Below are 18386 nucleotides of genomic sequence, written 5' to 3' on the forward strand. Positions count from 1 at the left end.
TAAAGAGATAAAGAAATCAAAGAGTGTGCCACTAGCGGGAGGATATCAAGTTTGAGAGTGTGCCATGGGAAGGTTGGGGGAGAGATACAGTGATATGTGTGGAGAGGAAGAGAAAGAATGAGAGGTGGGGGTGTATGCAGAGGAAGAGGAAGTATAAGAAATCAGGTGTGTGCCAGGGGAGGGGGAGGGATGAGGTTAGGGTATTGTAGTACTGCATATGTAGGAGAAGACCTTGGGGGCAGACAGAATTAGGGGTCTTGCTGGAAGTTGGAGAGAGAACTACAGTTGGAGTGAGAGATGGAACTGTGGAGGCTGGAGCCTGAGGAGGGAAAAGACAGGAAGGGATTTTAGGCCTCAGGATGGGGAAATTCTGTGCAAAACCACTACAAATAAACAATGCAGACTTTTGCAGAAGCTTCAAACATTTTACACAGAATTCCCCTAGGAGTAGATGGTGCATCAGAGTTCATAAGCATCAGAGTTCATAAGCATTAATCTTCTGGATGTCTTCAGGTTAATACGTTTTGTGGATGTGTGCAAGCTACACCTTTTTTCATGATTTGCAAGGTCAATATTTGCCCAGTGATTCATAAACAACCATGCCCATTCTGCAAAGTTCTTCACTGTGTACAATGTATTATATTCCTGCTTCCTGTCTATTTAATTGTTTAAAGTCCTTCAAACCATGGGCGTAGTTTGACTGTTTCATTTGGGGGGGGGGGGGGGGGGCAAAGGATGGGACGGAGCATATTAGCATATTCATTTGCATATGTATATATTCAAATGAATGTGCTAATATGGAGGAAGGAAGGGAAAAAACCTGGCTTTTTATTCTGTAAGAAACAAGGACCCCATTTTAGTAGTAGGGCTGCATACAGTTTCATTCTTTCATGCACATGAGGTCTATAATAAGTAGCATGAAGACAACATATAGAGACCAATGTGTAAACAGCAAACATATTAGCAAAAAAATAAAAGTGTAAAGGTCCAGCAACTCTCCATTCTCCAGCAAATTTCCTCTCTCCCCTGTCCCCTCCATCAATCCCTGTTGTCCAACAATTCTCCTCTCTCCCCTGCCCATCCTGTTTCTTTCCATCCCATTCTATCTAGCGTCTCCCTCCCCCCCCTCTCCCCCTTCGCAGCATCTACCAAGAACGACAACGTGGATGCAGCAGCTCACAGGTTTGCTTGCTGTGTTTTGAGTGAACGGCGACGGCTGCGCGGGGGAGTGGAAATCGAGATTAACCAAATGGCTTCCTTACTTACAGTGGACAATAGGCTGGTTTACTCCACTCCCGAAGTTGCAGCGGCAAAAGGGCGGGTGTAAAAGCAGCAGCAAGCAGCCACGCTCAACTCTGTCCTTCACTTCCTGCCCTCTCTGCGTCCCGCCTTCCTCTGATGTAATTTCCTTTCGGGCAGGCGGGATGCTGAGAGAGGGCAGGAAGCGAAGGACAGAGTCGAGCCTGGCTGCTTGCTGCTGCCTTTACGCCCGCCCATTCAAACTTATCTTTTTGCATACACCCTCATCAAGGGATGCTGCATAGTGGATCTAAATCTAGGTAATCTGATTTTGGCTGCTTAGATTTAGGTGAATTTTTAGCCAGAAACCTAAATGCCTATGTTTGGCTGAAAACTTTTCTAAACCTAGGTAGGCAAAATCAGAACACCTAGATTGGGTGCTCAGTAGTTTTTTAAACATATTGAATTGAACTTTAATTAATTATTTTTGCGTAACCCTGGGGTAGCTCTTTTCCATGGATTCCCTACAGAAGAAGTATCTTACTAACACATCTGTCATGAGACAGCAGTGAGAGATGCAAACAAAAGAAGGAAACAAACACCTCCACAGCAAATAAACAAAAAACAAAAAGGTGGAAGGCACCGAGACAAAGTTCCAGGTTGTCCAAAAGGCTCAATTTATCACAAAGTCCAAAAATTATGTTCACAATACACTCTTCAAATCCAATGTGCGGGATGTATTTGGCAACAACACCCAACATAGACTGTGTTCATCAGGGGTCCTGTCAATGACGCAATGGAATAAAAGCCAGTGAAACATGGAAATAAGCCAGTGAGCCACAGATATATGAGACAAATAAAATTTTGTGAGTGATAAACTGCACACTAACATGAAGAAAGTAATGAAGCTGTATGGCATCCTCTGTCAAACAAGGCATGAAAAAGCCAATACTGTGTATTGTTTTTTGTTTTTTTTAATAAACTTTTATTAGTGACAACAACAATTAACCATTCCAGTCTTATCACGATGGACATAACATTTTCATAACCATCATATAGCTCTTATCTCACATCGTCACACATTTTGTTGTTTCTCCCCCCTTCCCTTAAGCTAATCCCTCTCCCTCCCCTCCTCCCCCTGCCCTTCCCCCCCCCCCACCCATCCGCCCTTCCTCCCCAGGTAGTAATCTGATAGTATGTTTAAGCCTAACCATTAAGTACTCTACTCCGTGCTAAGGGTGTTAGAGTATCTAGGAACGGTTGCCAACACTGGAAGAATTTGTCTCCCCTCGGGGATGCTAGGTCAGGTAAATCTTTTCGTTCCATAGCGCATAATGAGAGCATGTAGGCCCGCCACAACTGAATCGAGGGTCCTTCCTCTTTGAGCCACAATTTAAGTATAGATTTCTTCCCCATCATCACCGCTCTCCGTAAAAAGGCGTTGAGGCCTGTTTTCTTTCTGCCTCTGGTTGCATACATCTCAAACAACAAGCCAGGTTGCCGATTCCACAAAACCCCCCACATCTTTGACACTTGTGCACATAATAAGGACCAAAAGGCTAATACCGGTGGGCAATGCCAAAACATGTGGCCTAGGTGTGCTTTCTGCCCCGTGCATCCCGGGCAATCATCACTCTTGCCGCAAAGTTGCTTTATAGGCTCTATGGGGTGAGACGTACAGTCTCATCATAAATTTATACTGGGTTTCTCAATATCTATGTTCCCAAATTCTTTATAGCATGTCTGGAGGCAAGACTGTATATTTATTTCCCTCACCCGGAGCCCCAGCTCTAGTGACCATTCCTGTGCCAATTTAGCATATGGTACTGGTGCCTGTGCCTCTTTAATCTGCGCATGGTAATATTTAAGAGGGACCACCAGTGGTGTGCTGGAGCAGGCTCTCACAGGCTCGCAAGAGCTGGTTGTTACGTTTTTAAGAATTTTGGGAGCCGGTTGTTAAAGTTGGGCCCTCCATGGCTACTTTAACAACTGGCTCCCAAAATGTGGGCTTGGGCCCCCTGCTGAATTATCTTTTACTTTGCTGGTGGGGATGCTGAGCCCTGCCCGCCATGTAAATAGACTACTGCTGCTCCCCGCTCCTTGTTTCCAGCTCTGGGCAGCAGGCTGGGACTTCTCGAGCATGTGAGAGAAGTTCCAGCATACTGCTCAGAGCAAGACGTTGGGAGTGGTGGCAGTCCATTTATTGACTGCCAGCAAAGGTATGCCTAGCATGCCCGCACGAAGGGAGGGAGGAGAGAGAGGCAAGTGTAGCTCTCCCCCCCCCACCCCCCCGGCCACCCCTGGCCCTTCCAACTGATGAGCTGGCTACGTCCAGAGAAAGAGCCTGTTGTTAAAAATTTACCAGCACACCCCTGGGGACCACCCTCTGTGCTTCTAGATCATATATTTCTGTCAACTGACTACACACTTTGGAAGCAAGTGACAGTGGTGGGAGTGAACTTATGTAATGCTTTAGCTGAGTGTATGCAAGGAAATCTTGACATGTTAGTCCCTGGCGGCTATACAACTCCTCCTTTGTCCTTAACGTGCCATCCTCCTTCATGACCTGGAACAGAAAGAATATGCCCTCTGTTCTCCAGGTGGCAAAGGTAGCTGAGGAGCTGCCTACTGGAAACTCTTTATTTCCTCCCAGAGGTAAGAATGGGGTCACCTTCGGATTTAACTGAAATAATTTGCAAATCCATTTCCACGCTTTTTTCATGGGCCTAAAGAGTGTCAATATATTTTTTAGGTGTGTCCCCTTTCCCAGCCCCACATGTAACCAATAACTGAAATGTGTGTTTCCCAACAACGTACATTCAATTTCTGGAAGGAAAAGTGTGATGTTCCCTTGAACCAGTCCGCTATGTGTCGCATGCAACCCGCTACCGACATCCATTTCACACTCAGTACACCCAGTCCTCCCTTGTCCTTTGGTAAATATGTTTGTTTGAATGACACTCGGGCCCTACGTCCGTCCCACAAAAATCGCTTGAGCATCCTATGGAGATCTACCTCTTCTTTATGGGTTAGAAACAACGAGAGCACCTGTACCACGTAGGTCCACTTAGGTACAAGGATCATGTTGTATAGCGCTACCCGCCCCCACAGTGAGAGGGGCAATTTTTGCCACATCAGTAGAGCTGTCTTTGTGGTGTCCCACAACGGTCGCAAATTGAGGGCGTGTACCTGGTTCAATTGGGTTGGAATGTGGATTCCCAAATATTTAATCGCTTTTGTGCTCCATTGCAGCGGGAAGGGTCCCTCCCACTGTGTCTTTATTGTTTCGTTGGTTGGCAGAGCTACAGATTTTTGTTTATTTAATTGGAATCCTGAGTAATATCCAAATTCCTCAACTGTTTCCAACAATCCCATTAGGGAGCCTCGTGGCTTAGTAAGTGTAAGCAATATATCATCTGCAAACGCTAACACCTTAATTTCAGTCTGTGGCATTGTTACTCCTGCAATCTCCTTGTTCTTACTGACCGAGCGTAGCAGGGGCTCTAAATATAATAGAAAGAGAAGGGGCGAAAGAGGACAGCCCTGCTGCGTTCCTCTTTGTATTGGGAAAGCTGCAAAGGTCATGTTATTTACTATGACACGTGCTGTGGGTGCTGCATATAATGTTAAAATCGCTCTGAGGTACCAGTCCTCCAGTCCCACATATTTAAAAACCTCAAAAAGATATGCTCAGCTGACTTTGTCAAACGCTTTCTCCGCGTCGAGACTCACTAGTAGGAGCGGATCATTTCGCTCTTGACTTTGCGCTAGCGCTAACAAGGCTCGCCGGACATTGAGCCCAGGATGTCTCCCTTTCACAAAACCGACTTGATGATCCCCTATCAGTGACGGTAAGTGTTTTGCTAGCCTATCTGCTAGTAGTCTGGCCAGTATTTTGAGATCAAGGTTCAGTAAGGAGATTGGTCTATATGCTTCTAAAGTTTCTGGGGGTTTACCCAGCTTGGGTATCAGGGTTATTAGGGCCTCGTTCACTCTAGAAGGCCAAGCTCCACGCTCCACTACATCCTCAAAATATAGTGTAAGAGGCCCACTCACCCTCAGGCATATTTTCAAAGCACTTAGCCTTCCAAAGTTCCATAGAAACCTATGGAACTTTGGAAGGCTAAGTGCTTTGAAAATATGCCTACCAGTGTCCCATGAGTTTATAGTATTCTGTGGAAAACCCATCTATCCCCGGGCTTGTGCCTCCTGCAAGGGACTTAATCACCTTCTGCACTTCCTGAGCTCTTATGGGGGTGTTAAGCTGTTTCCTAATTTCTTGGGGAAGGCGTGGCATTCCAGAGTCCTCTAAATAGTCCCCGGGCTCTGGTCCTACTGCTTCTGGGTCTGCCCCATATAGCTTCGTGAAATAGTCTGTAAAAAGTTGCAGGATTTCAGTAGGTTTGTGTTTCTGTGTGCCATCTGGTGCTGTTAACGTGTGAATAAGTTTTTTAGTCGTCCATGTAATACTGTGTATTGTTAACTAAAAATACTACTACTACTACTACTTAACATTTCTAGAGCGCTACAAGGGTTACGCAGCACTGTACAGTTTAACAAAGAAGGACAGTCCCTGCTCGAAGGAGCTTACAATCTAAAGGATGAAATATCAAGTTGGGGCAGTCAAGATTTCCTGAATAGAGGTAAAGTGGTTAGGTGCCGAAGGCGACATTGAAGAGGTGGGCTTTGAGCAAGGATTTGAAGATGGGCAGGGAGGGGGCTTGGCGTATGGGCTCAGGGAGTTTATTCCAAGCATGGGGTGAGGCGAGGCAGAAAGGGCGGAGCCTGGAGTTGGCGGTGGTGGAGAAGGGTACTGAGAGGAGGGATTTGTCTTGAGAGCGGAGGTTACGGGGAGGAACGTAAGGGGAGATGAGGGTAGAGAGGTAAGGAGGGGCTGCAGACCGAGTGCATTTGTAGGTTAGTAGGAGAAGCTTGAACTGTATGCGGTACCTGATCAGAAGCCAGTGAAGTGACTTGAGGAGAGGGATGATATGAGTGTATCGGTTCAGGCGGAAGATAAGACGTGCAGCAGAGTTCTGAACGGACTGAAGGGGGGATAAATGGCTAAGTGGGAGGCCAGTGAGGAGTAGGTTGCAGTAGTCAAGGCGAGAGGTAATGAGAGAGTGGATGAGAGTTCGGGTGGTGTGCTCAGCGAGGAAAGGGCGAATTTTGCTAATGTTATAGAGGAAGAAGCGACAGGTCTTGGCTATCTGCTGGATTTGTGCAGAGAAGGAGAGGGAAGAGTCGAAGATGACTCAGAGGTTGCGGGCAGATGAGACGGGGATGATGAGGGTGTTATCAACTGAGATAGAGAGTGGAGGGAGAGCGGAAGTGGGTTTGGGTGGGAAGACAATAAGCTCGGTCTTGGCCATGTTCAGTTTCAGGTGGCGGTTAGACATCCAGGCAGCAATGTCAGATAAGCAAGCCGATACTTTGGCCTGGGTTTCGGCAGTGATGTCTGGTGTGGAAAGGTAAAGCTGGGTGTCGTCAGCATAAAGATGATATTGGAAACCATGAGATGAGATCAGAGAGCCCAGGGAAGAGATGTAGATTGAAGGACAGATCCCTGAGGAACTGCAACAGAGAGCGGGATGGTGGTGGGAGAGATAAGAGGAGAACCAGGAGAGGACAGAGCCCTCGAACCCAAATGAGGACAGTGTGTCAAGAAGTAAATTGTGATTGACAGTGTCAAAAGCGGCGGTTAGGTCGAGGAGGATGAGGATGGAGTAGTGACCTTTGGATTTGGCAAGGAACAGGTCATTGCAGACTTTAGATGATGCCGTTTCTGTCGAGTGTAGGGGGCGAAAGCTGGATTGAAACGGATTGAGGAAGGCATGAGAGGAAAGAAAATCAAGGCAGCGGTTGGTTAATTGTTTTGCTGCAGATAAGGCAATCCTTGAAGACATTTATAAAGTTGTTTACCTTTATCCCTTGAGAACCATACCCAGGAGGACCAGTTGGACCAGGCAAGCCCCTCTGTCCAATCGTACCCTGCAAAAAAAAAAAAAAAAATCATGAGAAGTTTGAAGTTCAAATTTAAAGTTTACTTTTCCATTCAAGGAACCCATCTGGGTGGTTTAAATACCAAATTTAATATAGAAAGAGCAGAAGCAGTGGAAGAGGTGAGAGCATGAGGGAAGGTATTAGCAGAGAGGGTACAATATCATTCAGTAGAAGAAAGCAGAAGTAGGAGGAAAAAGAGACACACCAAGAATGCTAGTCTAAAATACTGCCAGTGTTTGTACAGAGTACTGTGGCTGTGCCACAGGCCACAGTCAGAGCATGACATAACATTTCAACAACTGATAGGCTGGAAAAAACTATGAGGAACTCAAAATATAATTTCAGACAAACCATTTTTCTTTGATTCTTTAGGTTCCTATTATCTCAATCTATGATCATGATCAACTATGCCCTAGAGATCATGGCCAGAGTTTAGGATCATAATCCTAAGTACCAATTTTTGTATACATCTCTAACTAGTACTAAGCTTGGATAGGCCTGGTTTTAAGCATGAGATGTAAGCTGACCCATGCAGAAATAAGAATTTACAATAGGTTGTTCAGACGTTCCCAGCTCAATGTGGTTTTCTCTTCTGCTATGAGATGTTTTTGATTGTCACTGCCATCTGGCTTAGATCTGCCAACTAAAGTAGTAGTGTAAGCTGAACGATTCTCACCTTCTAAGAAACTCTGCCACTTAATGCATGGCATCTAGTAGCAGCCAGATGTCCAGTGTATATCTGTACCACAAAGCATCCTTTTCATGCAGCCCCTCTAATTCCATCTGAATTCCACAAACTTGGGGCAAAAAGTAGAAATCAAATTCAAGCTCAACCCAGATTTTGTCAAACCAAGAGAAGGGATAGTTTACCCAAGTCAGACAACTGTGGTCTGGGAAATCTCATAGGCAGGGGGATGTTTTCGTCCTTGATTCTTCTTCTTCTTCTTTTATTTTTTTAAAGAAGCAATGGAAGTTAAATCTTTGTTACATTGCCAATAATTGGTTAATACTTCTACTGATGTATAGCAGAGAAATCATTCACCTGACACTGTCATGTTTTTTCACACACAGAAGGGCTCTGTTATTTCAATCCAGAGTCATTAACCTGAATGGCAGAGATTTTATTAAAAATACAGCATTGCCTGGAGCACAGGAACTTTGCATCCTGCTAAATTTAGTTTTCATAATGACAGTCATCATCTATATGATGCTGATTATGTTTCCTATGTCCATTGTCTAGGCCACATTGAGCCTGCAAACAGGTGGGAAAATGTGGGATACAAGTGCAGCACATAAAGCGAATGCTACATACCTGTAGAAGGTATTCTCCGAGGACAGCAGGCTGATTGTTCTCACTGATGGGTGACGTCCTCGGCAGCCCCTCCAATCGGAATCTTCCTAGCAAAGTCCTTTGCTAGCTCTCGCGCGCCCGCGCGCACCGCGCATGCGCGGCCGTCTTCCCGCCCGAAACCGGCTCGAGCCGGCCAGTCCAGTATGTAGCAAGACAATACAGTTCAAGGGAAGACACAACTCCAAAGGGGAGGCGGGCGGGTTTGTGAGAACAATCAGCCTGCTGTCCTCGGAGAATACCTTCTACAGGTATGTAGCATTCGCTTTCTCCGAGGACAAGCAGGCTGCTTGTTCTCACTGATGGGGTATCCCTAGCCCCCAGGCTCACTCAAAAAAACAACCATGGTCAATTGGACCTCGCAACGGCGAGGACATAACTGAGATTGACCTAAAAAATTTACCAACTAACTGAGAGTGCAGCCTGGAACAGAACAAACAGGGCCCTCGGGGGGTGGAGTTGGATCCTAAAGCCCAAACAGGTTCTGAAGAACTGACTGCCCGAACCGACTGTCGCGTCGGGTATCCTGCTGCAGGCAGTAATGAGATGTGAATGTGTGGACAGATGACCACGTCGCAGCTTTGCAAATTTCTTCAATGGAGGCTGACTTCAAGTGGGCTACCGACGCAGCCATGGCTCTAACATTATGAGCCGTGACATGACCCTCAAGAGCCAGCCCCGCCTGGGCGTAAGTGAAGGAAATGCAATCTGCTAGCCAATTGGATATGGTGCGTTTCCCTACAGCCACTCCCCTCCTATTGGGATCAAAAGAAACAAACAATTGGGCGGACTGTCTGTGGGGCTGTGTCCGCTCCAGATAGAAGGCCAATGCTCTCTTGCAGTCCAATGTGTGCAGCTGACGTTCAGCAGGGCAGGAATGAGGACGGGGAAAGAATGTTGGCAAGACAATTGACTGGTTCAGATGGAACTCCGACACGACCTTTGGCAAGAACTTAGGGTGAGTGCGGAGGACTACTCTGTTATGATGAAATTTGGTGTAAGGGGCCTGGGCTACCAGGGCCTGAAGCTCACTGACTCTACGAGCTGAAGTAACTGCCACCAAGAAAATGACCTTCCAGGTCAAGTACCTCAGATGGCAGGAATTCAGTGGCTCAAAAGGAGGTTTCATCAGCTGGGTGAGAACGACATTGAGATCCCATGACACTGTAGGAGGCTTGACAGGGGGCTTTGACAAAAGCAAACCTCTCATGAAGCGAACAACTAAAGGCTGTCCCGAGATCGGCTTACCTTCCACATGGTAATGGTATGCACTGATTGCGCTAAGGTGAACTCTTACAGAGTTGGTCTTGAGACCAGACTCAGACAAGTGCAGAAGGTATTCAAGCAGGGTCTGTGTAGGACAAGAGCGAGGAGCTAGGGCCTTGCTGTCACACCAGACGGCAAACCTCCTCCACAGAAAGAAGTAACTCCTCTTGGTGGAATCTTTCCTGGAAGCAAGCAAGACGCGGGAGACACCCTCTGACAGACCCAAAGAGGCAAAGTCTACGCTCTCAACATCCAGGCCGTGAGAGCCAGGGACCGGAGGCTGGGATGCAGAAGAGCCCCTTCGTTCTGCGTGATGAGGGTCGGAAAACACTCCAATCTCCACGGTTCTTCGGAGGATAACTCCAGAAGAAGAGTGAACCAGATCTGACGCGGCCAAAAAGGAGCAATCAGAATCATGGTGCCTCGGTCTTGTTTGAGTTTCAACAAAGTCTTCCCCACCAGAGGAATGGGAGGATAAGCATACAGTAGGCCTTCCCCCCAATCCAGGAGGAAGGCATCCGATGCCAGTCTGCCGTTGGCCTGAAGCCTGGAACAGAACTGAGGGACTTTGTGGTTCACTCGAGATGCGAAGAGATCCACCAAGGGGGTGCCCCACGCTTGGAAGATCTGGCGCACCACTCGGGAGTTGAGCGACCACTCGTGAGGTTGCATAATCCTGCTCAACCTGTCGGCCAGACTGTTGTTTACGCCTGCCAGATATGTGGCTTGGAGCACCATGCCTTGACGGCGAGCCCAAAGCCACATGCTGACGGCTTCCTGACACAGGGGGCGAGATCCGGTGCCCCCCTGCTTGTTGACATAGTACATGGCAACCTGGTTGTCTGTCTGAATTTGGATAATTTGGTGGGACAGCCGATCTCTGAAAGCCTTCAGAGCGTTCCAGATCGCTCGCAACTCCAGGAGATTGATCTGTAGACCGCGTTCCTGGAGGGACCAGCTTCCTTGGGTGTGAAGCCCATCGACATGAGCTCCCCATCCCAGGAGAGACGCATCCGTTGTCAGCACTTTTTGTGGCTGAGGAATTAGGAAGGGACGTCCCAGAGTCAAATTGGACCAGATTGTCCACCAATACAGGGATTCGAGAAAACTCGTGGACAGGTGGATCACGTCTTCTAGACCCCCAGCAGCCTGAAACCACTGGGAGGCTAGGGTCCATTGAGCAGATCTCATGTGAAGACGGGCCATGGGAGTCACGTGGACTGTGGAGGCCATGTGGCCCAGCAATCTCAACATCTGCCGAGCTGTGATCTGCTGGGACGCTCGCACCCGCGAGACGAGGGACAACAAGTTGTTGGCCCTCGCCTCTGGGAGATAGGCGCGAGCCGTCCGAGAGTCCAGCAGAGCTCCTATGAATTCGAGCTTCTGCACTGGGAGAAGATGGGACTTTGGATAATTTATCACAAACCCCAGTAGCTCCAGGAGGCGAATAGTCATCTGCATGGACTGCAGGGCTCCTGCCTCGGATGTGTTCTTCACCAGCCAATCGTCGAGATATGGGAACACATGCACCCCCAGCCTGCGAAGTGCCGCTGCTACCACAGCTAGGCACTTTGTGAACACCCTGGGCGCAGAGGCGAGCCCAAAGGGTAGCACACAGTACTGGAAGTGGCGTGTGCCCAACTGAAATCGCAGATACTGCCTGTGAGCTGGCAGTATCGGGATGTGTGTGTAGGCATCCTTCAAGTCCAGAGAGCATAGCCAATCGTTTTGCTGAATCATGGGGAGAAGGGTGCCCAGGGAAAGCATCCTGAACTTTTCTTTTACGAGATATTTGTTCAGGGCCCTTAGGTCTAGGATGGGACGCATCCCCCCTGTTTTCTTTTCCACAAGGAAGTACCTGGAATAGAATCCCAGCCCTTCTTGCCCGGATGGCACGGGCTCGACCGCATTGGCGCTGAGAAGGGCGGAGAGTTCCTCTGCAAGTACCTGCTTGTGCTGGAAGCTGTAAGACTGAGCTCCCGGTGGGCAATTTGGAGGTTTGGAGGCCAAATTGAGGGTGTATCCTTGCCGGACTATTTGCAGAACCCACTGATCGGAGGTTATGAGAGGCCACCTTTGGTGAAAAGCTTTCAACCTCCCTCCGACTGGCAGGTCGCCCGACACTGACACTTGGATGTCGGCTATGCTCTGCTGGAGCCAGTCAAAAGCTCGCCCCTTGCTTTTGCTGGGGAGCCGCGGGGCCTTGCTGAGGCGCACGCTGCTGATGAGAGCGAGCGCGCTGGGGCTTAGCCTGGGCCGCAGGCTGTCGGGAAGAAGGATTGTACCTACGCTTACCAGAAGTATAGGGAACAGTCTTCCTTCCCCCGAAAAATCGTCTACCTGTAGAGGTAGAAGCTGAAGGCTGCCGGCGGGAGAATTTGTCGAATGCGGTGTCCCGCTGGTGGAGAGACTCTACCACCTGCTCGACTTTCTCTCCAAAAATGTTGTCCGCACGGCAAGGCGAGTCCGCAATCCGCTGCTGGATTCTATTCTCCAGGTCGGCGGCACGCAGCCATGAGAGCCTGCGCATCACCACACCTTGAGCAGCGGCCCTGGACGCAACATCAAAAGTGTCATAAACTCCTCTGGCCAGGAATTTTCTGCACGCCTTCAGCTGCCTGACCACCTCCTGAAAAGGCTTGGCTTGCTCAGGGGGAAGAGCATCAACCAAGCCCGCCAACTGTCGCACATTATTCCGCATGTGTATGCTCGTGTAGAGCTGGTAAGACTGAATTTTGGCCACGAGCATAGAGGAATGGTAGGCCTTCCTCCCAAAGGAGTCTAAGGTTCTAGAGTCTTTGCCCGGGGGCGCCGAAGCATGCTCCCTAGAACTCTTAGCCTTCTTTAGGGCCAGATCCACAACTCCAGAGTCGTGAGGCAACTGGGTGCGCATCATCTCTGGGTCCCCATGGATCCGGTACTGGGACTCGATCTTCTTGGGGATGTGGGGATTAGTTAAAGGCTTGGTCCAGTTCGCCAGCAATGTCTTTTTGAGGACATGGTGCAGGGGAACAGTGGACGCTTCCTTAGGTGGAGAAGGATAGTCCAGGAGCTCAAACATTTCAGCCCTGGGCTCGTCCTCCACAACCACCGGGAAGGGGATGGCCGTAGACATCTCCCGGACAAAGGAAGCAAAAGACAGACTCTCGGGAGGAGAAAGCTGTCTTTCAGGAGAGGGAGTGGGATCAGAAGGTAGACCCTCAGACTCCTCGTCAGAGAAATATCTGGGGTCTTCTTCTTCCTCCCACGAGGCCTCACCCTCGGTGTCAGACACAAGTTCACGGACCTGCGTCTGCAACCGTGCCCGGCTCGACTCCGTGGAGCCACGTCCACGACGGGGGCGTCGAGAGGTAGACTCCCTCGCCCGCATCGGCGAAGCTCCCTCCGCCGACGTAGTCGGGGAGCCCTCCTGGGAGGTGGCCGCAGTCGGCACCGCACGCGGTACCGACGTCGGGGACCTCACCCCGGGCGATGGGCCAGCCCGGAGGCTCTCGTTCAGAGCGGCTGCAGAGAAAGGCATGGAGGTCGATGCAGGCGTCGACGTCAGAACCTGTTCCGGGCGTGGAGGCTGTTCCGGGCTGTCCAGAGTGGAGCGCATCGACACCTCCTGAACAGAGGGTGAGCGGTCCTCTCGGTGCCGATGCCTGCTGGGTGCCGACTCCCTCGGCGACCCAGAGCTCTCGGTGCCGACGCGGGGAGGGGACCGGTGTCGATGCTTCTTCGACTTCTTCCGAAGCATGTCACCGGAGCTCCCCGGCACCGACGAGGAGGACGTAGAATCCAGCCGTCGCTTCCTCGGGGCCGAGGCCGAAGGAGGTCGGTCTCGGGGGGGCTGTACCGCAGGAGCCCTCAGGGTAGGAGGAGACCCACCCGAGGGCTCACCGCCACCAGCAGGGGAATGGACAGCCCTCACCTGCACTCCACTCGATGCACCACCGTCCGACGACATCAGGAGACGAGGTCCCGGTACCACCGACGTCGATGCAGCTATCCGATGTCTCGGCGCCGATGCAGAGGGCCGATGCCTCGATGCACTCGATGCACTGGCAGCCAAGGAAGAAGGTCTGGACGCTGATGACGTCGATGCACACGATGACCCCGGTGCCGATGCCGACGAAGAGCCCGAGAACAAAACGTTCCACTGGGCCAATCTCGCTACTTGAGTCCGCCTTTGTAAGAGGGAACACAGACTACAGTTCTGGGGACGGTGCTCGGCCCCCAGACACTGAAGACACGAAGAGTGCCTATCAGTGAGCGAGATTACCCGGGTGCACTGGGTGCACTTCTTGAAGCCGCTGGAAGGCTTCGATGTCATGGGCGGAAAAAATCACGCCGGCGAAGTCAAAATCCGAAATGACGAATTTGGAGCACCAAAACTTTAAGGGAGAAAAAATCTCGACCGAGGCCGAAAGAGGCCTACCCCGACAACGAAAGAAAACTTACCGGGGCAAAAACTGGAAATACGGGAAGGGGCAAACGAAACCCAAGGGGGTTTCCGGAGCACTTTCCGAACGAAAAGAAACTTTCCGCAGAAAAAAACACGTCGATTAAATCACGGACGCGTGAGGTCGACTCTCCGGGGCTCAACACGGCAAAAAACACAGCCGTACCGAGTGCGGACGAAAGAAGACTGGCCGGCTCGAGCCGGTTTCGGGCGGGAAGACGGCCGCGCATGCGCGGTGCGCGCGGGCGCGCGAGAGCTAGCAAAGGACTTTGCTAGGAAGATTCCGATTGGAGGGGCTGCCGAGGACGTCACCCATCAGTGAGAACAAGCAGCCTGCTTGTCCTCGGAGACATAAATAAATAGTTCTATAATGACCAGAGATATACATTGTCCATGGGCACGGGGCATAAATAGAAGTGGCAGCAGAACTGGGAGAGAGCTCCATGAGCTCTCAAGGTAGAACTACCTTCAATTCACATAATTGTGTGCTACGGAAGGAAACTGAAATATAACTACACAACTAGAATTTGATTATTGTTAATTTTTCAAGACTTTAGGTCTCACTCTACATGTAGCCAATCAACATAGAAAAGGCTATTCTAATTATCAGTGATCCTGTCAGTGACATACAATTATGCCTCATGCTTAGCTTGAGCCTACTGAAAGAGAAGCATTCTATTTATTTAAGGGGGGCAATACATTTCTCTTACTAGAAGTGGCTTCAGACACTAGGCCATCTCTGCTAGCAGTGAGTGGTGGTGGGATGCCTACTAGAGCAGTGTGTCCCTGCTGTAGGGTCATAGCAACCAGAGGACAATAGCGGAATGTACCATCTTGGAAGGTCATTATAATAGTTGATTCTTGAAGCCATTATAATAGGCAGCTCCTTGTGACTCTGGGCAAGTCACTTAACCCTCCATTGCCTGCCGCATAGAGCCTGCCATGAGTGGGAAAGCACGGGGTACAAATGTAACAAAAATAAATTGCTTCTTGAAGGAAGAATTACTGATTACTGAGGATGGGCAGACTGGATGGGCCACTTGGCCCTTATCTGCCGTCATGTTTCTATGTTTCTATATTAGCAAGAAACCTGTGGTGACCATGTGGACAGTTTAGTTGGATTCGGTAGAAGCAAGATCCCTTCCCTATTTCCCCACAAGACCTCTAAATTAATTTTGGTTAGAGCAGGGCCACTTTCCTCCTGTAACTTTTCATGAGTTATTTTTACGAAACAGATATTTAAGGTAAAAAGGCCATTAAAGTGTGAGTGAAGAATCACTACAGTAACTAGAGAAGAAGTTTCTCTTCTAGAAGTTTGGCTCTGGAAGAAAGATTGTCCACCCTTCCTGTCCAAAGAAAGATTCATCTAGGCATCTCTCAATCTGAGAGCCTCTGTAGCCTTACAAGTTATAGGAGACAAGAAGATTTGGATGACCATTTCAGAGGAGATAAGGAACAAAACCTACAGTTTAGGTGTTGACCTAGAGGAGAAGAGTGAAGGAGGTACCAACTTAATACTGCTGAGGAGAAAGGAGGAGAAATGAAGTGCAATAAGAATCCAAAGGATCCCAAGATGGAAGGGAAATTCACTAAGGAATAGGAATTGCCCATTCACAGAACCAAAGTTAAAATCTAAAAATTAAAATGGGAATATCGGGACTCAAGGATGGAAAATTCAAGGGATTACATAGACCAAAATTTGATTTATTTTATGCTTGCAGCTATGAATGTACCATGAAAAAATGCATAAAGGGGATAATTTTATAAACCCTGTTTAAACCCGCTGTACTGGGCTTTTATAAAATTATCTCAGGCATTATGCATGTATAAAGTAGGCATAGTGAATGTTCAAACCTACTTTTACATGACCCAAGGGTAGGCATATTCGAGGGAGAAGTTTGGTAGAGTACAGGCAGAATCATGAAGTACATGCACACATTTATACCAACTCCTAAGCAGATGTAAATGTTATGAGGGTGTGCGATTGTTGCGGGTTTTCTGAGGCTTTATAATGACACATAGGGGCCTTTTTATTAAACTAAGGAGTTAGTGAGGGTTTTAGTGAGTTAGACATTAGCACGGATCTATGCTAATGGTTAATGAACATTAAAACAGCAAGCAGGGTATAAACCTTGCGCTAGCTGTTTAACTTGGATAGGGGTAGTGCAAGGTATGTCGGGGCAAAACAGGGCAATGACTGGTGGTGACAGCTAGTGCATAGACTAGTATCGCACACTATCTGTCATGACTGCCAACAGCGTGATTGCACTTAACGCCATCTCAAGAGGTGGTGTTAAGTACAGCCACACTACAGTTAATCTGGTAGTGTGGATACTTAAGAGAGAACAACCACAACAGTGCACCTCCCCAACATGTCCTGAGTCAGGGCTTACACATAAAGTACACCATGTCAACATTCAATAAAATCATTTTTAAAATGGTGTTTACACACAAATTCTATTTTTCTGGGTTCTTGAGTTACAATGCCATTGTGAGCATCCTGCAGACGGAGCTTCTAGAGACAGCAAACTCATTCCATGCAGCTACAATCATTGAAGTCTTCAACAAGTTTATCAGAAACACTGGATCTTTACCTCCAGACTGTTACAGAATTCACATACCCTCAACAAATGTTTATTTAATTTATTTATTTAGTTAGTTAAAAACGTATTTTCCGCTCAATTCCAAGGTCTTTGGCGGATCACAAAAGTACACGCATAATACATAGACCAATACTACTACTACTACTACTTAACATTTCTAGAGCGCTACTAGGGTTACGCAGCGCTGTACAATTTAACAAAGAGAGACAGTCCCTGCTCAAAGAGCTTACAATCTAATAGACAAGTGAACGGTCGGTCCGATAGGGGCAGTCAAATTGGGGCAGTCTGGATTCACTGAACGGTAAGGGTTAGGTGCCGAACGCAGCATTGAAGAGGTGGGCTTTAAGCAAAGACTTGAAGATGGGCAGGGAGGGGGCTTGGCGTAAGGGCTCAGGAAGGTTGATCCAAGCATAGGGTGAGGCGAGGCAGAATGAGCGGAGCCTGGAGTTGGCGGTGGTGGAGAAGGGTACTGAGAGGAGGGATTTATCCTGTGAACGGAGGTTACGGGCGGGAACGTAAGGGGAGATGAGGGTAGAAAGATAGTGAGGACCAATAACTAACAGACATACCTTTGAACCAGGTACTCCTATTCCCCGTGGCCCTGGGGCTCCTGGAGGACCTCTGATTCCCATCTCTCCCTGAAAGATACAAATGTGTACGAATGTCTTAAGTATTAAAGACAAAAAAGTCAGTCAAATGAGGCATTTAAAATCCACTAAAATGTAGAATTGCTTTATTCCAATAAAGACTGAAATTAATTTCAATTCACCATTTTGAAAGACTTACCTGGTGAGAATAAAGAACATCACACATCAGCATCAACTGAATATCCTTACTCTCTGATTTTTACTTTAATGAGATATTTGCCAATGGATGTTACACAAAATGCAAATAGAGCATGATAGAACCTCAGCACACTTTGCCAAGATGACACAGTGGAGATCGAGGGGATAATTCTTTATAGGTCACCTACAGTTAGGCACTGGAATGATGCATGCTAAGCACAAATTTTAAAATGGCAGTTGTGTACACCCAAATGCTGGAGATAAGTTACATGAATAAGTGCAGGTCCTGTCCATGCTCTGCCCAGATCTTATGCGCTATGTAAGATGGTGCATATTTACAGAGTAGCACTTAGACAGGCTTTTGGCATTTACATGCATATGTGCACACGTGTATATATGCCAATATTCTAATTATTTACATGCATAATAAGATGTAAATGTGTCTCTTTTATAGAATTATCCCCAAAGGATGGGGGATTCTATATATAGTGCCGAGCGTTAGGCGCCTGAAAGATCAGCACTGAGCCCCTATTCTATAAAGGGTGCCTGACCTTTATAAAATACTGGCATAGCAAGCAGGTCATGCCTAATTCTGGGAACTAGACTTATGCCTGATAGAAATGGGTGTAAGTCTGGAGCCCAAAGTTAGGCGCAGATCAACACTTTTCTATAACTAGGCGCCTAACTTTTGGGAACGC

General features: G+C 48.2%; 1 protein-coding gene across 2 annotated transcripts in view; it reads right to left on the reverse strand.

Annotated features, from left to right (window-relative positions):
- COL28A1 (collagen type XXVIII alpha 1 chain) overlaps positions 1-18386 on the reverse strand; it is a 378659-nt gene that overhangs the window by 109582 nt on the left and 250691 nt on the right. For both annotated transcript variants that reach the window (XM_030200920.1, XM_030200909.1), the window contains 2 exons: positions 17473-17541; positions 7162-7230 (listed from right to left, as the gene is read on the reverse strand). In XM_030200920.1, the coding sequence (XP_030056780.1) occupies positions 7162-7230; positions 17473-17541 (138 nt within the window). The remainder of the gene's footprint in view (positions 1-7161; positions 7231-17472; positions 17542-18386) is intronic.

This window comes from Microcaecilia unicolor, chromosome 1, assembly GCF_901765095.1.
Source record: "Microcaecilia unicolor chromosome 1, aMicUni1.1, whole genome shotgun sequence".
NCBI classification, from domain to species: domain Eukaryota; kingdom Metazoa; phylum Chordata; class Amphibia; order Gymnophiona; family Siphonopidae; genus Microcaecilia; species Microcaecilia unicolor.